Source organism: Heteronotia binoei, chromosome 5, assembly GCF_032191835.1.
Source record: "Heteronotia binoei isolate CCM8104 ecotype False Entrance Well chromosome 5, APGP_CSIRO_Hbin_v1, whole genome shotgun sequence".
Lineage (NCBI taxonomy): Eukaryota > Metazoa > Chordata > Lepidosauria > Squamata > Gekkonidae > Heteronotia > Heteronotia binoei.
In genome coordinates, this window is record NC_083227.1 from 25655631 (window position 1) to 25678588 (window position 22958).

General features: G+C 47.5%; 1 protein-coding gene across 1 annotated transcript; it reads left to right on the forward strand.

Annotated features, from left to right (window-relative positions):
* The first annotated feature begins 1894 nt into the window (after nucleotides 1-1894).
* On the forward strand, nucleotides 1895-17562 carry LOC132571245 (zinc finger protein 436-like). The gene is made up of 4 exons (XM_060237982.1): nucleotides 1895-1997; nucleotides 11763-12632; nucleotides 15072-15201; nucleotides 16049-17562. The coding sequence occupies exons 2-4, from the start codon at nucleotides 11916-11918 to the stop codon at nucleotides 17470-17472; spliced, it is 2271 nt and encodes a 756-aa protein (XP_060093965.1). The 5' UTR covers nucleotides 1895-1997; nucleotides 11763-11915; the 3' UTR covers nucleotides 17473-17562.
* Nucleotides 17563-22958: the final 5396 nt, after the last annotated feature.

Sequence of the window (22958 nt, forward strand, 5' to 3'; positions counted from 1 at the left end):
CTGCATAGCAACCGTGGTCCTTTGGTGGTCTTAAGAACATAAGAGAAGTCATGTTGGATCAGGCCAATGGCCCATCCAGTCCAACACTCTTGTGTCACACAGTGACAAAAAAAAGAGGTTCTCAAGTGGGGCTAGAAGCCCTTCCACTTTGCCCCCCCCTCGCCCCCAGCACCAAGAATACAGATCATCACTGCCCCAGATAGTTCCAATAATATGCTGTGCCTATCCATCTGTCCGTCCATCCATCTGACTGTCTATCTATCTATTTGGGTGTGACCTTTCGTGAGTCACTAACATGGCTACCCATCTTGATTTTCTTCAGCGGAACTCATCTCTGTCATCTGGGGCTTAACTGTAATTCTGGGAGATCTTCAGGCCTTGCCTGGAGGTTGGCAACATCAGCACAGACAGTATACTTGATTATTCCTAAAATGCATTATCAGACACTGGTAGTGTCCTGCCCTGTTTTGGACCTGCAGGGTTTACCTTTGTTTTTCTGCCTTTCCAGGTCTAGCTTTGAAAGCTATATTAATGCAGATTCAGAAGCTGTCATGGTTCACTTAGGAGGAAAAAACGCTAGCCTGGAGGCTGTTGAGTCTCATATGCAGATGCAACATGAATAATCTCGACTGAGACATGGGCTGGGCATGCTCATTACCCACAAGTTATTGTCCTTCCAGATAACAAAGCATCTTGCGACACTTAACAGGCCTGCAGATTTATTGCAGGGGTGTTGCCTAGGCGGCAGCTCCACTTCAACAATTCACAGCATACGTACTCCGTTCTAAACCCACTACAAGTAGGGTTGCCAGCCTCCAGGTGCGGCCTGGAGATATCCCGCTTTTACAACTGATCTCCAGCTGGCAGAGATCAGGACCCCTGGAGAAAATGGTTGCTCTGAAAGGTGGGCTCTATGGCATTGTACCATGCTGAGACCCCTCCCCTCATCCCACCCTTTCCCAGTTCCACCCCCAAAGTCTCCAGGTATTTCCCAACACAGACCTGGCAACCCTAACTACAAGCAATGGGGTAGACTGGAGTAATCTGCATAGGATTTGCATTGTGACACGGCAGCCCTAAAGCAGAATTACACCAGTTTGAAGATCAACAGGTTTAGGCGGGTGTGACAGTTTTGTGAGTCAGTAGGGGTTTTCTAAATGGAAATCCTTACTGCTTGGCATAGAACTGTCACAATCGAGGCCTTTCCACCATTAAAAATCAAGTGTTTGCATTATTTGCATGCTTTTCCTTGTCTCCCCCTATAAAAATCGTCCTGGTTCATATGAGCATTTGACATGCTGGGCTTTGGCTGACAAAAACTTAGGTAATAAGTGTTCCCTCTAAGCTGAGTTAGTGTGAGCTTGCTCACAGTTTTTCAGCTTCTGGCTCACACATTTTTGTCTTAGCTCAGAAAAAATAGCCCCAGAGCATACTAACGTGTAGTAACTCACAACTGTAAAGCCAGTTGCTCACACAGTAGAGTTTTTGCTCACAAGACCCCACAATTTAGAGGGGATTAACGTTCCCTCTAAACTGCAGAGTCTTGTGAGCTACAGGCATTACAGTTGTGAGCTGCTGCATAAATTATTGTGCTTCCTGAGCTAAGGCAAAAATGTGTGAGCTGGCGGCTAAAAAACTGTGAGCTCACCTGAACTCAGCTTAGAGGGAACGCTGGTAATAACAGATGTGTTCGCTTTCAACTCTTCCCCTATTTAGAGATTTGTTACTCTCCACCTCCTGCCCTTTGTCTGGAGCGCTTTTAAGGTGGGGCGCAGGAAGGGTTAAAGCAATCGAGGTTGTGTTTGCTAGAGAGGTCGGGGGTGGGTGGGGAGGAACTGGATGGGGGGGTCGATTGTTGGTGAGTTCCTTCCTGTTTTGGAGGGGGGGAAGAGGAGGAGAAAGAGGCGGTGGTGGGTGGAAGAAGGGCTGCTTATTGAACTGGCATCCAAGTAAAAAAAAAGGGGTTGCATTGCAGAAGTCCTGGAGGACTTGCAAAGGTGAGATATTGATTTATGTGTGATGGGGGGTGAGGAGATGCAGGTTCAACAGTAACCATATATTTTGGTTAATAAATAGCAGAGAGGGGAAAAACTTGAGACACTCGTGCCTGCATGCAGATAATAATACTTTGATGGGGTTTTATCTGCAACGTTTTCTTTCCAGAGTTCTGCACTCTTAATAGATGATCTTGCTGTAACGGAGCAGCTAAGCCGATGAGATCGGTTGTTTCTTCGATTTCCCCCTCCCCCGCGCCACCGTTAGGGTGGGGGGGGGGGGGTTAGAATATAAATATTGAAATGAATAAATTTTTTAAAAATCACAGTCGGTAGGCCACTGAAGGCAGAGCCTGGGTGCTCTCAGCCTGGACTTTGGAGCCCCCCCCCCTTTTAAACTAAATTAAGCTTCCCTGGTCTGGTGCAGTCCACCTGAACGCCCTATTTTAAGAGGAGAATGACAGGCAAAGGGCGTTTAGTGGGTCTTTAGTAGTCTGCTCTTCTTGCAAAGAAAATAGCTATTAGGATTGGGGTGGAGTGAGGTTCATTCTAGGCCAAGGGTGGCCAAACTGTGGCTCAGGAGCCACATGTGGCTCTTTCACACACTGTGTGGCTGGCTGTCAAAGCCCCCCACTGCCCTGTCGGTCTTTAAATCACTTCTCCAAGACAAGCCAGGTAGCAGCTTAAACATAACATAAGAACATAAGAGAAGCCATGTTGGATCAGGCCAATGGCCCATCCAGTCCAACACTCTGTGTCACACAGTGGCCAAAATATATATATATATCTAACCCCCTCTTGAAGCTGGCTATGCTTGTAGCCACCACCACCTCCTGTGACAGTGAATTCCACATGTTAATCACCCTTTGGGTGAAGAAGTACTTCCTTTTATCTGTTTTAACTCGACTGCTCAGCAATTTCATCGAATGCCCACGAGTTCTTGTATAGTGAGAAAGGGAGAAAAGTACTACTTTCACTAATTTCTCCATCCCATGCATTATCTTGTAAACCTCTATCATGTCACCCCGCAGTAGACGTTTCTCCAAGCTAAAGAGCCCCAAGCGTTTTAACCTTTCTTCATAGGGAAAGTGTTCCAACCCTTTAATCATTCTAGTTGCCATTTTCTGCACTTTTTCCAATGATATATCCTTTTTGAGGTGCGATGACCAGAATTGCACACAGTATTCCAAATGAGACTGCACCCTCGATTTATACAGGGGCGTTATAATACTGGCTGATTTGTTTTCAGTTCCCTTCCTAATAATTCCCAGCATGGCGTTGGCCTTTTTTATTGCAATCGCACACTGTCTTGACATTTTCAGTGAGTTATCTACCACGACCCCAAGATCTCTCTCTTGGTCAGTCTCTGCCAGTTCACACCCCATCAACTTGTATTTGTAGCTGGGATTCTTGGCCCCAATGTGCATTACTTTGCACTTGGCCACATTAAACCTCATCTGCCACGTTGACACCCACTCACCCAGCCTCAACAGATCCCTTTGGAGTGCCTCACAATCCTCTCTGGTTCCACCCTGAACGATTTAGTGTCATCTGCAAAGTTGGCCACTTCACTGCTCACTCCCAACTCCAAATCAAATCTTGGAGAATGCATTAAAATTACAATTGCTTTCTGTCAACTTCTTCCTCCTATTTATATGTCTTCCCTTCCCTCCTCTCAAACATCTGACATTTATTCTGTGTGGCTCTTATGTTTAGCAAGTTTGGCCACCCCTGTTCTAGGCTAAGATAGCACTGGCTGGAGCTGTTTTCTTTCAAGCATCCTCTGTGTGAGCCAGCTTGGTGTAGTAGTCAGAGCACCCAACTAGCTCCCTGTATGGCCTTGAGCCAGTCACACATTCTAGGCCAGGGGTGGGGAATCTTTTTTTGCCAAGGGCCATATGGATACTTATAACATCATTCACGGGCCATAAAAAATTTTCAACTTAAAAAACAGTGCTCCGCCGAGGGAGAATGATTCAGGCCAGCAAAATTAATGCAAATAATTGTTTTTCTATTTGAAGTCATGTGGGGAGAGCCTAATCGGGCACACACACACCCACACCCACACCTGGCCCGCCACCCTAGGCAAATGCATAGGTCCAGGGCTTTTTTGAAGAAAAAGCCCAGCAGGAACTCAGTAGCATATTAGACCACATCCCCTAATATTAGCATATTAGGTCATACACTCATTAGCATATTAGGCCATACCATCTGGGATAATCAAGTGCAAATTGAACTGTGACAGTAACTTTTCAGGCCCTGCAGCAATTTTGGCCAGCCAGCCAGGCCCCGGGGAGGCTGCTGCACAGTACATCTGAGCCCTGTGATCCCTGCCTGGCCCTGGGGAGGCTGCTGCACAGCGCGGCTGGGCCCCACTATCCTCGCTGGCCAGCCAGGCCCCAGGGAGGCTGCCACATGGCTCAGTTTGGCCCAGCAATCCCCGAGGGCCACACCAAGTGACCTCGAGGACCATATACGGCCCTCGGGATGGAGGTTCCCCACCCCTGTTCTAGGCCCATCCTACCTCAAAGGGTGCGAGGAGAAAATTGAGGAGAGAATGATGTAAGCCGCTTCGGGTCCACACTGGGTAGAAAGGTGAATAAATAAAACTATTCTGACCTTTTGATGATTAGCGCAGTAAAAGAATTGTAAGGTTTTGCAGAACATCATTTAGGAAGCATTCGTTAATTTTTTCTTCTAACGTTTGTTCTTTTAAAAAATCATTCTGTTTTACTGTGTTGGGATTTTTTTAAAAAACCCTTTGGTTTCCAAGGGATAGCAATCATTACGTTTTATTAATTCTGAAGAATGGAGAGATGCTGGTCCCCTTTCTTAAAAATAAAAATCACTGTATGGGTTTGTGCTCTCTGATTTTAAGAGGAAACTTTGAATGTGTAAGTTTTGCAAATATGTTGGGAGGCAGGGAAGTATATTTAAATCTGCCAACATCCCAAAATCTAGCTGAATTCTATGTCACCTTTATCTCCTAATTGTTCCCATAGCGGGCTTGAACCCCCACCGCTTTTCACAATTTGGTGAAAACAGGTTGAAGGGATGAGAGTGTTTTTGACAAAAAGCCCAGGCGTGTTATTTACTACCCTCACAACAGAAAAGAATTCTGAAGGTTGGATATTTCTCCTCCTGTCTGGGTAGAGGAGAGATAAATGGGGAGATGAGATTTTTATCCTGTCTTGCCTGGGAGAAAGGCTGGTATATAGAGATATTTAAAATAAAATATACACTTGGAGCCGTAGAGATGTCCCTGATAAGAGACTAGAGAGAAGGACTGGCTCTCCCCCTGCCCCCATCCAGTGGTGACCCCTTTGCTTTTCTCATATGTAGCTTAAGATCTATAACTGTCTTCCACATATCCCATGGTTGGATGGGAAGGCAGCCTTTACTTGCGGAGAAACTGTTTCACTAAGGACAAAATCTGATTTCTGAACAATGCAGGGGAAGACAGATGTAATGTTGCATTGGTGAAGACAGACTTAATGTACTGTATTGTGGAAAAAGCAGTGTGAATACGCACATTTTGCATTCTGTGGTGTTCATTTCCAGCCTTCTGGCCAACTGTGTTCACTGGGAGTGGCTGAGCATACCCAAAAATAAAAAGCCCATGGTGCCTTAATGACTAACCACATTTATTTCGATCTGAGCTTTTGTGAGTTAGGCAGCTCTCTTTTTCAGTTGGACAAAGGAAAGATTGTACTAGGAATGCTTAAGAGGAAGATTACTGGGGCGGGGAGAGCCAAAGCTTAGTGTGAATGACACCACAAGTCTTTCAGGTGTGACCTGAGGGCTGGCCTAGATGTTATGGCATTCATTGGTCTACCATAGGGAGTTGCTGCCATATTGGAACTGGGAGTTCCCCTTTTAACAGTGCCTTGGGGACTCGATTCAATTTGGGACTGTGGGGCCCAAGAAGAAAGGCTCTTGGCTCCCCTCCCCCTGCCTTTTCCTCAAGCCAAAATAGTGCACATTGTTGTTTGCCCCATTTGAGGGGCTTCTTAATGCCCTGGGCCATTTTGGCCGTGGAAAGTGGCATGGGAGGTGATATAGGAGCCATTCCTCCCCCAGTGCCATGGGCCCAAGTGAAATTGGGGCCCTGTGGCAGTGTTAACAGAAGTGTCCTTCTGGCTCAAATATTATGGTGGGTTCCTACAGTGGACATCATAAATGCAGAGGTTCCCAACTGCCAAGTTTTTCTGGTGCCTGCCAAGTGTTTTTAGGAAGTATGTGGGGCCTGATACAGCTTTTGCCCAGCATAGCTGCTGATCGACTATTGGTGATTTGATTGGCTGGGCAGATGATTTCTTTTAATGTTGCTTTGGCAGCAGCTGCCTCCACAGCACAAATTGTATTACTGAAGTTAAGCTGTGGCAATCATTTTATGGCTGGCTCCACCTCACAGAATCCCAGAGTTGGAAGGGGCCATACAAGGCCATCTGGTCCAACCCTGTGTTCAACACAGGATCAGCCTAAAACATCCCTGACAAGTGTTTATCCAGTCTCTACCTCCCTGGGTAGCTGATTCCACTGCTGAACAACTCTGACTGTAAAAAAGTTTTTCCTAATATCCAGCCAGTACCTTCCAGCCCTTAATTTAAACCAAGGGTGGCCAAACTTGCTTAACATAAGAGCCACATAGAATAAACATCAGATGTTTGAGAGCTACAAGACATCAATGTCACATGTTGGAAGGGAAGGAGGGAAAGAGGAGGGAGAGGTGGAAATAAAGCAACTTTAACTTTAAGTGCATTCTCCAAGTCACCAGCTGGTGGGTTGGAGAAGTGATTTAAAGAGAGAAATGCCTTCTCCAAGCCAGCTGACGGCAGTGGGGGCTTCGAGAGCCACACAATATGTGTGAAAGAGCCATGTGGCTCCCGAGCCACAGTTTGGCCACCCCTGATTTAAACTCATTATTGTGAGCCCTCTCCTCCGCTGCCAACAGGAACAGCTCCCTGCCCTTCTCTAAGTGGAGGGACAGTGGCTCAGTGGTAAAGCATCTGCTTGGGAAGCAGAAGCACAAGTTAGGAAAGGCACAAACAGGCATAAGAAAAGGCCTGCGTGGTTAACACACAAAGTAATGGAAGCTGTAAAAGGTAAGAAGGACTCCTTTAAGCGGTGGAAAACCAGTCCAAGTGAGATTAGTAAAAGGGAACACAGGCTGTGGCAAATCAAATGCAAGACTGTGATCAGGCAGGCAAAAAGGGACTATGAGGAGCATATTGCAAAAAACATAAAGACCAACAATAAAACTTTCTTCAAATATATTAGAAGTAGGAAACCAGCCAGGGAGGCAGTGGGGCCCTTGGATGACCATGGGGTAAAAGGATTACTGAAGGAGGATAGGGAAATGGCTGAGAAGCTAAATGAATTTTTTGCCTCCGTCTTCACTGTAGAAGACGAGAACTTTTTGCCCGCCCCAGAACCACTAATTTTGGAAGGGGTGTTGAAAGACCTGAGTCAGATTGAGGTGACAAATGAGGAGGTCCTACAACTGATAGACAAATTAAAAACTAATAAGTCACCGGGTCCGGATGGCATACATCCGAGAGTTCTGAAGGAACTCAAAGTTGAACTTGTGGATCTTCTAACAAAAATCTGTAATCTTTCATTGAAATCTGCCTCCGTTCCTGAGGACTGGAAGGTAGCAAATGTCACCCCCATCTTTAAAAAAGGTTCCAGAGGAGATCCGGGAAATTACAGGCCAGTCAGTCTGACTTCAATACCGGGAAAGTTGGTAGAAACCATTATCAAGGACAGAATGAGTAGGCACATTGATGAACACGGGTTATTGAGGAAGACTCAGCATGGGTTCTGCAAGGGAAGATCTTGCCTCACTAACCTGTTGCATTTCTTTGAGGGGGTGAACAAACATGTGGACAAAGGAGACCCGATAGATGTTGTTTACCTTGACTTCCAGAAAGCTTTTGATAAAGTTCCTCATCAAAGGCTCCTTAGAAAGCTTGAGAATCATGGAGTAAAAGGACAGGTCCTCTTGTGGATCAAAAACTGGCTGAGTAATAGGAAGCAGAGAGTGAGTATAAATGGGCAGTCTTCGCAGTGGAGGACGGTAAGCAGTGGGGTGCCACAGGGCTCGGTACTGGGTCCCATGCTCTTTAACTTGTTCATAAATGATTTAGAGTTGGGAGTGAGCAGTGAAGTGGCCAAGTTTGCGGATGACACTAAATTGTTCAGGGTGGTGAGAACCAGAGAGGATTGTGAGGAACTCCAAAGGGATCTGTTGAGGCTGGGTGAGTGGGCGTCAACGTGGCAGATGCGGTTCAATGTGGCCAAGTGCAAAGTAATGCACATTGGGGCTAAGAATCCCTGCTACAAATACAGGTTGATGGGGTGTGAACTGGCAGAGACTGATCAAGAGAGAGATCTTGGGGTCATGATAGATAACTCACTGAAAGTGTCAAGACAGTGTGCGTTTGCAATAAAAAAGGCCAATGCCATGCTGGGAATTATTAGGAAGGGAATTGAAAACAAATCAGCCAGTATCATAATGCCCCTGTATAAATCGATGGTGCGGTCTCATTTGGAGTACTGTGTGCAGTTCTGGTCGCCGCACCTCAAAAAGGATATTATAGCTTTAGAGAAGGTGCAGAGAAGGGCAACTAGAATGATTAAAGGGCTGGAGCACTTTCCCTATGAAGAAAGGTTGAAACGCTTGGGACTCTTTAGCTTGGAGAAACGTCGACTGCGGGGTGACATGATAGAGGTTTACAAGATAATGCATGGAATGGAGAAAGTAGAGAAAGAAGTACTTTTCTCCCTTTCTCACAATACAAGAACTCGTGGGCATTCGATGAAATTGCTGAGCAGACAGGTTAAAACGGATAAAAGGAAGTACTTCTTCACCCAAAGGATGATTAACATGTGGAATTCACTGCCACAGGAGGTGGTGGCGGCCACAAGTATAGCCACCTTCAAGAGGGGTTTAGATAAAAATATGGAGCAGAGGTCCATCAGTGGCTATTAGCCGCAGTGTATGTGTGTATATAACATTTTTTGCCACTGTGTGACACAGAGTGTTGGACTTGATGGGCCGTTGGCCTGATCCAACATGGCTTCTCTTATGTTCTTATGTTCTTATGTCCCAGATTGAATCCCTGGCATCTCCAAAAAAAGGTCCAGGCAAATAGGTGTGAAAAACCTCAGCTTGAGACCCTGGAGAGCCGCTGCCAGTCTGAGAAGACAATACTGACTTTGATGGACCAAAGGTCTGATTCAGTATAAGGCAGCTTCATATGTTCATATGTTCAAGTGACATCCCTTCAAATACTTCAAGAGAGCAATCATGTCTCCCCTCTTGTCTAGACTGAACATTCCCAAGTCCCTCAGCCTTTCCTCATAGGGCTTGGCCTCCTGTGGCGGCCATTTTGTTGCTCCACCCACTGTGTCCTGTGGAATTCCAAATGTAGCCATAGGTTCAAAAAGTTGGGAAGTCCTACCATAATGTCTAGTTCAGCCCTAGCAGAGATCCTGAAGTAGGGTGCAAATTGTTCCCACCTTCTGCCTAGAGAGTGGAAAGGTGGGAATAATTTGTAATTTATGATGGCCAGTGTGTTAATTTATGTATAAATATGAGAACTCACCCTCAAGGAATTGTAGTGGGTGAGAAGGTTTGCTATAAAAAGCATTTGTTGATTCTTTTAAAAAATACTATTTATAAAGAGATGATGGCAGCAGAATTAGGAGACGGAGAATTCAATCGTAAGGAAAGTTACACTCATCTAACCCCAGGGAGAATTCACCCCCAGGCAGAAATATACCTGTTGAAATTGACTGAAGTCAGAGAGTTTAAAGGGCATAACTGTTTAGGATGGTGTTAGAAGGGAGCTAGAATAGAATATCTCCCCTCCTCAAGCCTGGAATTAAGGTTTTCCTGTAAAACCTCCCCAAAGAAAGGGGGAAATAAAATTCCCCATGTCTGTTTCTCCAGACTGCATTCACCCTACATAAATCCATGCGTACTCTCCCCTCACACCATGCTAAAGGATAGGTGTCAGGGTTGCATTCTTGCACTGTTTGAATTTTGTTGGTCTGTCTGGCCATCCTGCTAGATGGAGCACTGAATACTTAGCTCTGTTATCTTGGCAAAACATAACATTTCCGGATAATCGCTATTGGCCACAGAACAAAACACAGCAGGTAGACCTGTTGTGGGGGACTCTTGGCAACAGTCCCCAAGGTAGCGATTCTCTCAAGCATTTTGTGGATGTCTCCTCAGGGACCCGTGTGCCGTATCCCTCTAAGCTGCGTTAGTGTGAGCTAGCTCACAGTTTTTTAGCCTCCAGACCACACATTTTTGTCTTAGCTCAGGAAGGGTGTCACCAGAGGAAACTAATTTATACAGTACCCAAATTGCTCACTTACAATTTTAATGCCAGTAACTCATGAAATAGAATTTTTGCTCACAGAACTCCACAGCTCAGAGGGAACATTGCCTGTGTGGTGTAGTGGTTGTAGCATTGTCTTACAGCAGGGGTGGCCAAGCTTGGAGAAGGCATTTGTCTCTTTAAATCACTTTTCCAAGCCAAGTCAGTTAGCGCTCGGAGAATGCATTTAAAGCTTAAATTACTTCCTATCCACCTCTCCCTCCTTCCTCTCTCCCCATCTCTATTTACCTTCCTCCCTTCCCCCCTTCCCTCCCTCAAACACCTGATGTTCATGTCTTATGGCTCTTAAACTTCTGATGTTTATGCTATGTGGCTCTTACATTACGCAAGTTTAGCTACCCCTGTCCTACAGCTAGGGAGCTGCAGGTTCAGATCTCCACTCTGCTATGATTCTTAATGAGTGATCACTCTCTGATGTAGGATGGACATAGGATGAAGGTAGAGCCCAGTGGCACCTTTAAGACCAACAAAGTTTCATTCAAGGCACCACTGGACTCTAATCGTTCTGTTGCTTCAGACTAACATAGCTAACCACCTTGATCTGTCTCTGTAGTAGGGACATATTAGACTGAACAGGTACCAAATCTGTCTCCGGGAGAAAAAGCCTTAGCCACTTCACAGTCATCAGGTAGTGACCCTCTGTAGATAGATCCAGGCAGCTTGCAAAAAACTCAGCGTTTATTTATTTGAAATGTTTTTAATCTGTGCCTTCCATTTATTTCATGGCCTCAGCAGCTCAAACTTACACACATTCTTTAAAATGATTCCAGTAAAGTCTACATGGCTGGATCTATTTGGAGGAAAGGCAGAATCAAAATGTATTAGCTAAACAAACATCTGTTTGTTTGTTTGTTTTACAAATCTTTTAAGTTTGGTTTTTTGGTTAGCTTATTTGAATCAAAAAGAAACCATAGATATTTAAAATAGTTAACAAGGTTTTTTTACATTATTGTATGCTGCTTCTTTTTAATGTGATATTAAAAATATCACGTGTATCAATGTGATAGAAGTTTGAGTTGAAATGAGTTTTTATAAATTCTTTTAAAACTAGACTCTTGTATGGTACCAGTTTGGTGTCGTGGTTAAGTGCGCGGACTCTTATCTGGGAGAACCTGGTTTGATTCCTCACTCCTCCACTTACAGCTGCTGGAATGGCCTTGGGTTAGCCATAGCTCTCGCAGAGGTTGTCCTTGAAAGGGCAGTTTCTGGGAGAGCTCTCTCAGCCCCACCTACCTCACCGGGTGTCTGTTGTGAGGGAGGAAGAAAAAGGAGATTGTAAGCCTCTCTGAGACTCTGATTTGGAGAGAAGGGTAGAATATAAATCCAATATCAACATCTTCTTCTTCTTCTTCAGATCACATGTGAGGCTGACGTCAGAACCTGGGGGTAGGCTTCTTTTTGTCCCCCACCCCTACCCCTGCACTACATTTGGCAGTAAGGGACAGAAAGTGAAGTGGGCAGAGAATACGTAGCAGGCCTGAAGCCTTCCTTGATTTGAGGAGACGGGATGGCTTCTGAGGAGAAGGTGACCACCCCCCTTAGTCTCCCGGAATGTTTTCCCACCAAGCAGGAGGTTGAGAAGATGGCCGCACAGCCCCCGTGGGTCACTGGAGATGATTTGGAAGGCACCAAAATGAGCAATCACATTGCCCAGGTTAAAACGGAAGAGCCCCCTGCCTGCGAGGACGCCCAGTGGAAAGACATAACTGGAGCAGCCAACATCTCCCACTCGGTACTCAAGAATGCTCCTTTACCAGACCCCCTTTGCTGGGATGATATCTTTCCGCCTTCTGTTGAGAAGGCGATGAATGCCCATACTGAAAAGTGGGCAGCCCAGTTCATGCCGGGCCTCAAGGAAGAAGCTCGATTGGAGGACAGGGACGTGGGAGACTATGGCAAGGTGAAGGCAGCCATCTTGCGGGTGGACGCCATCAGCACGGAAGTCCAGCGACAGCACTTCCGGCGCTTCCAGTACAAGGAGGCTGATGGCCCCCGGGAGGCTTGTAGCCGGCTCTGGTTCCTTTGCCACCGGTGGCTGAAGCCGGAGAGGCACACCAAGGAGCAGATACTCGAGCTGCTAATCTTGGAGCAGTTCCTGGCCATCTTGTCTCCAGAACTCCAGAGCTGGGTCAAAGATGGCTGCCCAGAGACTTGTGCCCAGGCAGTGATTTTGGCAGAAGAATTCCTCCTGAGGCAGCGACAGGCTGAGACACCAGAGCAGCCGGTAAGACCTTTGTGAATCAAACGTTTTGTGGGATTGGGTGGTGGTGGCGATGACAGGAAATGGTGCTTTCTTCGGGATTGTTTGTGTCTGGTGATTTCCTGCCTTTATTGGGTCATTCAATAAATACAGGTGAAATTTTCAGGGACCCAAGTTCTGATAGCAGCTTGACAGTGTACATCAGCCATGTAAAGTGGACTGTGGTTGTCCTTGTGTTGCTATAGATTTGGTGGAGTGGGGAGAGATATTTTAAAGATGAGGGAAGTTATTCAGAGCAGTCCAAATAAAATCCAAAAATGAAAAACGCAAACCCATGTAATATCTCTTATGAGGACCAAACCAATGAAATGTAACAGTTTGCAAGGTTTTCGAGCCCACCAGAAGTCTTCTTCAGGCTGCTGTTACCAAAAATATATGCATAAAAAAGGATTCCCAGAACACCTCATGACAATAGTGTTAAGGCTTGTTAAACCCCTGCACTGCAGTGGAGACTTACACTGAGATAACTTCAAGTTTCTGTAGGCCAGAGGCAATAAACAGGTTTCATTCCATAGGGAAAATATAGTCCAGCAGATGTCTCTAAACCAGTGAGACTCAATATCCTCTTTTCAGAAAGGGGCTGAAAGTTATTGTGTTAACTTAGGAGATAAATGAAAATGTAGTCTGGAGCCAAATGGGGTTGTTTTACCTCATGCTGTTTTCCTGAGGCATTTCTTCCCTTCCCAGACTTTTCTTCTGCATTGTGGTGAACTTGAAACTCCATATCTCAAGTACCATCTGCTTAATTTCTGCCTTAAGGGTATGTGAATGGAACCAGAGGAAAATGCAAGTGGTACTTGAGAGACCATGCTGGTGTGATCCAGAGATGTTCTCAGTTGTGATTGATGGCAGGATTTGGACTGAGAGAGATTTCAATGAAATTTGAGAAAGAATGTTCTGGCAGTGGTCAGTTCCACTGGAACAGTCTCCCTCGTGACATTGCTGGAGGTTTTTAAAATAAGTTGGATACTTGTATGCAGTGTTCCCTCTAAAGTGAGTTAGTGTGAGCTAGCTCACAGTTTTTTAGCCCCCAGCTCACACATTTTTGGCTTAGTTCAGGAAAAATGGCCCCAGAGCAAACGTAATTCATGCAATAGCTCACAACTTTAAGGCCAGTAGCTCATGAAGTAGAATATTTGCTCACATGACTTCACAGCTTAGAGGGAACATTGCTTGTATGCCAGGGAAATTGTAGCTATGGTTCTAGTTTGCATGGAGTTGGACTAGGTGACCCTGGTGGTCCCTTCCAGCTCTGAGATTAAATATGTGTGAGGCTTGAGTGACTGCCCTTGGTTCAAATCTGGACAAAGTGGCCACAGGCGAGTTGCATTTGCTCTCTCTTTCTCTCTGGCCTCTTGGATCTATGGGGTCAACAACAATTGGCCTACCACACAAGGCTGCTGTAGGGATTACAGCTAGATAGTGGGTATGAAGCTCTTTCACCATGAATGCTACAGTGTACAGTAGGTTTTGGAAGAAAATGGAGCCTTTGTTTCTGCCCCACTCCAGTTGTGAGAGGTCATCATTATAGACCTTTATTGGCATATCAACAATCACAGAATATGTTAGAGGGGATTCTGAGTTTCCTTCCTTGAAGGTTGCCCAGGATGAGTTGAGAGTGATGTTCCCTTTAGGCCAGGGGTGTCAAACATCTGCTTCATTTTCCCTCTCTCTTGCTTCCTTCTGCATCACAGCTTGCTTTGCAAGGCATGCTTGATTGCACAGGAGCTATAGAGCAAAACCTCTATTTTTTTATTGGCTGAGGCTCCTTCCTTAGGGAGGAAGTGGGGAGGAATAGTTGCTTTGCCAGGCTCTCTCAATTGCACAGCAAAGCTACTGAGCCAAGCCTCTTCCTTCTATTGGCTGAAGCTCCTCCCCCCCCATCCCCTGAGGAAGGAATGAAAGAGCCAGAGCTTCCTTTGCCCAGTTCCCTGAATCCCATGGGAGAAATACAAAGAAAGCATCTTTAAGACCAATGAGTGCTAATGTTTTAAGCATATTTTAAGTTTAATATATATATGTATTTGTGTTTGTGTTCTTTATAAAATTTATATCTCTGCTACCTAATCTTATATAGATACACACATGGCCCGGCTCGACATGGCTTGGCCCAACCCAACATGGCCTGGTCCAACAAGGTCTCATTTATGTTAGATCCAACCCTCATAACAAATGAGTTTGACACCCATGCTTTAGGCTGAGTTAGTGTGAGCTAGCTCACAATCTTTTAGCCTCCAGCTCTCACATTTTTGTCTCCGCTCAGGAAAAATGGCCCCAGAGCAAACTAATTTTTGCTCACAAGACTCTGCAGCTTAGAAGGAACATTGGCTGAGAGGTGGGATCTTTCCAGAAACTTCCTTGCTTATGGTGCCTTTGTTCATGCCCTGATTCCTGCTCTTTCAGGCAGCCGAGGTGTTTGAGGTGGCGAGCGTGGGCTCCCCAAAGGCGGATGGGCTTCCATTGGACCCCAACCAAAAACAGCTGTGCTTGGATGTCAAAGAGGAGAGCCTTCTAGATGACGGTAACTCTTTGGGTAAGGTCTCCATTTTTCTGGAGGGCTCGGCTGCCCTTGTGCTTGGAGGAATAAATGAGTTAAGATGTGTCATAAGTATGTTTTTTGCTGATTTAGCATATATTTTTCTCTGCTAGACATTTAGCTCATTTTGCTGCCTCATTACAATTTCACTTTTGGGGGGGGGGGCAGGGTCAGGAAGATGTGTATAAAATGGACAGGGCCTTTTCAGTAATGGCCCCAACCATGGAATAGCTTTCGCTTTCTCCTTTTGTACCACGTTTGGGTCTTTCAGGGCATATGGTTTTTGTTTTCCTACTTTAGTTTCCAGGGGTTTTATTCCAAGAAAATTATTAATATTACAAGCTACAGTATTAATTAATTTGTTTTTACTTACTATTGTGTGTGTAGCATCTTTTTTTTTTCTCAAATTGCTTTTAGTTTTCCTTGTTGGGCTTGCTGGTGTTTGTGTTTTCAATGGTTTGAGGGGGTTTTTGGTGGGGGAGGGCTTGGCTTTCTCCCGAGCTAGGTGGTTGTGAAGAGCCTCGGTCTTGTGGTAGGGAGAGGGATATAAACAGGGCTTTTTTTGTAGCAGAAACTCCTTTGCATATTAGGCCACACACCCCTGATGTTGCTAATCCTCCTCTTCGTACAGAGCCTACTGTATGTTTTTGGATGATTAGCTGTATATCAGGAGTGTGTGACCTAATATCCAGAGGAGTTTCCTCTACAAAAAAAGTTCTGGTTATATAAATATTTATGAATAAGTCATTTATCTGTAGGTAGTAGCGGGATGGTGCATTGAGTGTGGATCTCCAGTCTACTCCCACAATGATTATCTGTAGCTCAGCTCTTTGTGTTCCTTCAGGCAATTCTCACGTGAGTGACAACGACGTGGAGATTCCCCATCCAGAGAAGGCTGAAACAGAGGAGCCAGATGAGGCCTCCGTGGTCAGCATTGAGACGTTTCCCTTGATTTGCAAAGAGGGAGATGCATCCAATGGTCAGATGCCCCAGAAACCACGGGGAAAGCCCCCACGGAAGAGGGTGCGCAAATCCATTCCATTAGCGGGGGGCTACAAAGACCTCCACGAAGCCTCGGCTGAGGAGGAAGCCCAGCAAGGAGAGATGCCCGTGAAGATCATCGTACTCAAAGGTAACCTGGGCCAAGGTTCAGATCACACCGGAGAGAGAGTTCACAAGTGTTCGGTCTGCGGCAAGGCCTTCAGCCTTCGATCGCGCCTCATTGTCCACGAGAGAACCCACACAGGGGAGAAACCATACACGTGCTCTGAGTGTGGGAGGAGCTTCAGCGTGAGCTCGAGTCTCATCGCCCACCGGAGAACCCACACCGGAGAGAAACCCTACAAATGTTCCCACTGCGCCAAGAGCTTCAGCGTGAAGTCAGGGCTGATTGCCCACGAACGAACCCACACGGGAGAGAAGCCGTACAAATGCTTATACTGTAGCAAGAGTTTCCGACGCAACTCGGGCCTGGTGAGTCACCAGAGGATCCACACTGGTGACAAGCCATACCAATGCTCGGTATGCGAGAAGAGCTTCAGCGACATCTCCAACCTCATTACCCATCACCGGATCCACACAGGAGAAAAACCATACAAGTGCCTGGAGTGTGGGAAGAGCTTCAGTCAGAGTTCATACCTCAATAGCCACCAGAGAATCCACACAGGGGAGAAACCGTATGAATGCTCGGAATGTGGGAAAACCTTCAGCGTCAGCTCTCGCCTTCGAAAACATCAGAGAAGCCACACTGGGGAGAGGCCGTTTGTATGCTTGGACTGTGGGAAGACGTTCAGTGAGAGCTCAGATCTCCTTGCGCACGAGAGAGCTCACACCGGTGAAAAGCCCTACAAGTGTTCGTACTGCGGGAAGAGTTTCTTGCGCAGCTCGGAGGTGGTGAGCCACGAGAGGATCCACACCGGCGAGAAACCATACCACTGCTCCGAGTGTGGGAAAAGCTTCAGTGTCAGCTCCCGCCTCAGTGCACACCGGAGAATCCACACTGGAGAGAAGCCTTTTCAGTGTCCAGTGTGCGAGAGAAGCTTCAGCTACAAGTCCCACCTTATCACCCACCAGAGAATCCACACAGGAGAGAAACCGTTCCAGTGCTCAGTTTGTGGGAAGAGTTTCCGGGGAAGCTCCAGTCTCGTTGCCCACGAGAGAACGCACACGGGGGAGAAGCCGTACCGCTGCTTGGACTGTGGGAAAAGTTTCACTCAGAGCTCAAATCTTATTAGTCATCAGAGAATCCACACAGATGGGAATTCGTGAAGATATCCGCGGGATGAACTTCGGTAGGTCACGTAGGACCCCACCGTCACCTCTCCACCTTTAGTTTCTTAATAAAACGTGGCCCTTTTACAGTGGGGGCCCCTGATTTCTTTGGAGAGGGGCACTTCCAGCACTCATGGAAAAACAGGAACATCTTTTCCCAGAGCAGAGCGTCCCCTTAAAAAGGAACCGGGATGTTGCCAGCCAATGCAGACGGAGAGGCTTGTGTGTGTTAACGCACTGTCAAGTTGCTCCTGACTTATAGCAACCCTGTGAACGAATCGCCTCCAAAACGCCCCTCGTTGGCAGCCTCGCTCAGGTCTTGCAAGCGGAAGGCCACGGCTTTGGTCAGTCCATCTCACTTTGGGTCTGCCTCTTTTTTTCCTACTGCCTTATCCTTCACAAAGGAGTAGGGATTTTGCTAGTCAATCCAGACTGAGATGCTTAGTCACTGTTCATTATATAGGCTGTGGGCAGAAGAATAATTGAGGGCAGTGGGGGGATCAGTGGGGGCTCCAGACTGCGTTCACCCTACATAAATCCATGCGTACTTTCCCCTCGCGCCATGCTAAAGGATATGTGTCAGGGCTGCGTTCTTGCACTGCGTCAGCTTCATGACTCTTCAGAGAGGTTTCTTCCTTCCCAGAACAAACTCTCCAAGACTTGCACTGGGCCTGGCAAAGCACAAGAGAAGCCGCCTCTTGAAGCGTACAAAGAGAAATTTGGGGGGTTTGCTTTAGTTTTAGTTGGGGGGGGAAGAGGTTGGAACCCAGCCATTTCTGTGCTTCCCGTAAGACATCAGTTCCACCAGCTCGTTCCTTCTCTGAGAAAAGACTGGGCCTGACACTTCCCTTCCCCCACAAGGAAGGCTCCAGTTGACTTGGGATCCTGGCGGGGGGGGGGGTTAGTGGATCCCCCCCACATCTTGGCAACAAAACAAAATGAGAAGGGGGAACAGGTCGAAATTGTCGGAGCGGGAGTAGCAGAGTGAGGGAGATGACTTGCCCGACACAGGGCTTCAGGAAAGAAAATCAGGCCGACGCGTGCAACTAGGGCCAAAAGGTGTATTAACATATATACACGACAAGTGCTCTCTTGTGCAGTCTATACAATATCACCTCCACGGACAAAGTGCTTCGCCTAACCACCATCTCACAGGGAGAGACCTGTGTGATGCACACACAGATCATATATAGTCCAAGCAGCCAATCCTGGCCGTGCTGACTCAGCAGATTGCATCACTTGGCTTCTGCCGGCTCAAGCCGGTCTGCTGATCAGGTCACTGTGACCTAGCCTGGCAGCTAGATCACCAGCTGTCATATTGTGGCTGTCAGACTGGGTTTATGTAGATTCTTGCTCCAACACACCTCCTAATCTATTTAAACCCAGTGCACCAAAACACTTTACACAGTTTACATACATGTCCACCAGCAACATTACAGTTCATATTTACGTAGCTCGGAACCCTTTCCGGAATTCGTTCAGGAACTCATCATGATTGTAAAACACATCATCGTGTTCCTGTTCAGCCAGCTCTTTCAGACGCTTGGCTTCAGCCTCCTTCTCCCTTGCCTCGCACTCTGCCACCCAGGCTTTCCATTTCTTAGCCTTTTCTTTTAACATTTCCTCAAATCCGGGTGGGTCTGGATTGACAGTCAGAGTGACATAGGGACACTTGTACCTAGCGGGACGTTGGCCTTTGGTGGACCTGGCAGACACCCGTGGCCCTGTGCTTGGACCAGCTTTGTCTTCTTCGGGTTGCTCTGTTCCCACCTCCTGGGCTGGTTGCTCTGCCCCTGTAATTGGGTGTTGAACCTCCTGACTCTCACACTTTACCTCCAGTTCCTGCATTTGAGGCTCTGCCTCCTGACTCTGCTCGTCAGGCTCTGTGCCAGCATTCGGCTCGCCTTCTCCAGCCCCACTGGGTGCCACCTCCTGGGCTGGAGTTCTGGGCTGCGCTCCAACATCGTTATCGCTACTTGGCAGCAGGACAAATTGTTTCTGCAAGGAGTGCAACCTTGGCCAGCTGCTTTCTTCATTGAACTGGGCACTCTTACTAAGTGTTATCTTGCTTTTGCTATTGCAGAAACGATAACACCTGGCCCTTGGCTTGTAGCCCAGAAAAATTAGGCTCTCTGCCCGGACATCCCCCTCCCCGCTACTCGTGGAGTGGATGCCAACCCGAGCCCGTGACCCAAAGACTTTTAAAGAACTCAAATCTGGGGTCTTGTTCAACAGTAACCTGTAAGGCACATTTTTCACAGTATTACACCAAACCCTATTTTGCAAAAAAACAGCTGCATGTATGGTTTCTGCCCAATAGGTCATTGGCAGTTGTGCATCCTCTAACATGCAATACATCACATTCTGCAATACAGCCCCATGCCCATTTTCCCGGGGCGTTGCCGGGTTCGTCAGACGGTGGGCGATGCCCTTGTTCTCCAGCCAACGTTTCATCTGGTTAGATAAGAATTCCCCCCCTCTGTCGGTTTGTACAGCCAGGAGATTAACCCCTAATTGTCTCTCCACTGCTTTGACCCACTTGGTGAATGTCTTATACACCTCAGACTTATGCACCATGGTGAAAACCCACGCGTACCTCGTGTGGTCGTCGGTGGCCACCAAGCAGTATCTCCTCCCCGACAGACTCTTTGGCAATGGGCCAATAACGTCTAAATGGACTAGTTCCAGGGCTCGTGTGCTTTCCCTTGAGCTTTCTTTAGCAACAGCACACGCCTTGCTTTTGGTCTTCTTGCAGACCTGGCAATCCAAGTAACATTTGCAAGGATTTACTTTCAAACTAGGCACAAGCTCCAGGGTTTTCTTTAACGCCCTAAATCCGCAGTGCCCAAGTCTCCTATGGAGCAAATGTATACAATTATTGTGCACAGGCTCATTCGACACCTGAGCCACCTGGGCACAATCACTCTGGACCACATACAGTTTACCTTCCCTCTTTCCTGTCACAAGCAACTTTCCCCCACCTCCCAGGATTTTGCAGCAGGTTTTCTCAAATCTCACCTGGTATCCCTGGTCAAACAGTGTGCTAACACTCAACAGGTTAGACTGCAGTGAGGGTACATACAACACATTTTGCAACATACATTTCAGTGCAGGAAATTCCACATTGCCTGAGCAAACAGAATTGGCAGTGGTCCCATCAGCCAATCTCACATACTTATGCTCAGGACTGTCAATGTTTTTCAACAACTCCTTCTCGCAGCAGAGATGGCTCGTTGCCCCGGAGTCTAAAATCCAAGCAGACCCTGTGCTCTCTACTGCAGACGTGACCAGCCGGGTTGCTTCCTCACACGGGCTGGCGATCCTCCGCTCTCGCCGCACACGCCCCCGCCTCTTCTCCCTCTCAGGGCAAGCTCGGAGCAGGTGCTGCGACGACCCGCATCCATAGCAGCGACGGACTGCAAACGCAGTCGGCTCCACTTCCTCCACCTTCGGACGCCTGCCAGCAGCAAAAGCTGGCTCATTCTTGGCTGTCTTCCCGGACACACCGATAACAGCACGCTGCCCGGCCGACACCCCCGGACAGCTCACGGCCGCAATTCTCTCTTGGAAGTCAAGCAGGTGGGCACAGACGTATTCCATGGTCAGGGTCGCTACGTCCACCGTCTCCAGAGAAGTTATCAGGGGAGTGTACTCAGGTGGCAACGACGACAGCAAAATGTACACTCTGTCGTCTGGAGCTACAGTCTTGCCTCTTGCCTCCAGCTCAACGAAACAGTCCGTTAGCCGTTTGATGTGATCTTTCACACACCCTCCAGCCGGCATAACGGTGCGGAACATCCTCCTTGTCAAGGCCATGAGGGAACCAGCAGTGGTGCTAACATGCACCGCACTCAACGCGTCCCAGGCAGCCTTGGGAGTGTCCTTCCCTCGCACATAAACCAGCTGGTCATCTCCTATAGATAGCACTATGTTGGCCAGTGCCTTATCCGATAACACAGTCTCGGCAGGAGATAAGTCAGCAGGGGGGTTACTCACGAACAGCCATTGCCCTTCACGCTTGAGGTAGTGTTGCATTCTCAGGCTCCACACCGCGTAGTTGGCTGAGGTGAGCTTCTCAACGGCTACTCCAAGCTGTTGCTGAGCCATCGTGCCGACTCCTCCTCACGGCCGGCTGCCGACGTCCCTCTGGCTCTCAAACAGAGAACGGTGGTGCTTCTGTGTCCTTCACCGGCGTTCCTCGCCTCCGGCTCTTTCCAAACTCACAGTCAGCTCAACTCTCAACTCTCTCCTCCCCGCAGCGGAAGCGTGCTGGGCCCATAACCCTGTCGGAGCGGGAGTAGCAGAGTGAGGGAGATGACTTGCCCGACACAGGGCTTCAGGAAAGAAAATCAGGCCGACGCGTGCAACTAGGGCCAAAAGGTGTATTAACATATATACACGACAAGTGCTCTCTTGTGCAGTCTATACAATATCACCTCCACGGACAAAGTGCTTCGCCTAACCACCATCTCACAGGGAGAGACCTGTGTGATGCACACACAGATCATATATAGTCCAAGCAGCCAATCCTGGCCGTGCTGACTCAGCAGATTGCATCACTTGGCTTCTGCCGGCTCAAGCCGGTCTGCTGATCAGGTCACTGTGACCTAGCCTGGCAGCTAGATCACCAGCTGTCATATTGTGGCTGTCAGACTGGGTTTATGTAGATTCTTGCTCCAACAGAAATATCGGTGTCACGGTCCTACGTGCAAAACCCGGCTTCTGCTCTTGAAGCTCTTGATAGGTGCCGGAGTCCCAGTGTTCTGACCATAGGAAAGATTTGAGGCTGTTTTAGTGTCACGGGGGACCCCAGAAAGATGAGTCAGCTGGAGCCAGAAAGAAGTTTTATGGGCATTTTAATCCATTTGTTTTCTTTACTAACCAAGTGCCAGGACAGAATCACATGGTAAAACTTTCTTTGGACCGTACCACTTTAGTCTGATAGTGGGAGGAGGAGGTTGCATTTGGAATGCTCCTCTTCCCGAGGGGCGGGAACTCCCTCCCTCCCTTACTTCTTCCAAGTTGCATAAGACAAACAGAGGTGGTTTGCCATTGCCTGCTTCTGCATCGCAGCCCTGCATTTCTTTGATGGCCTCCCAGCTGAGGACTGACCAGGGCTAACCCTGCTTAGCTTCCAAGATCTGATGGCATTGCCCTTGCTTGGGGCAGGTCAGTCTATTTGGATCTTAAGAACACAAGAAGAGCCCTACTGGATCAGTAGTCCATCTGGCCCAGCATCGTCTCACATAGCAGCCAGCCAGTTCCTCTAGACAGCCAACAACAGGGCATAGAGACCCCGATGTTGCCTCCTGGCTCTGGGACTCAAAGATTTAGTGCTTCTAAATATGGAGGCTCCCCTAAGTGACCATGGCTGCCAGCCATCAATAGACTTATCCTCCATGAATCTACCTAGTTCCCTGTTCTTTATTCCAGTGGCTGTTGCTGCATCCTCTGGCAGCGAATTCCACATTTTAATCACTGTC

What these genes read in the sequence shown, in the direction of transcription:
- LOC132571245 (XM_060237982.1), top strand. Translation starts at nt 11,916, where the DNA reads ATGGCTTCTGAGGAGAAGGTGACCACCCCCCTTAGTCTCCCGGAATGT. An exon ending in CTGAGACACCAGAGCAGCCG is followed by an intron (nt 12,633 to 15,071) that starts GTAAGACCTTTG and finishes CTGCTCTTTCAG; the next exon opens with GCAGCCGAGGTGTTTGAGGT. An exon ending in AGATGACGGTAACTCTTTGG is followed by an intron (nt 15,202 to 16,048) that starts GTAAGGTCTCCA and finishes GTGTTCCTTCAG; the next exon opens with GCAATTCTCACGTGAGTGAC.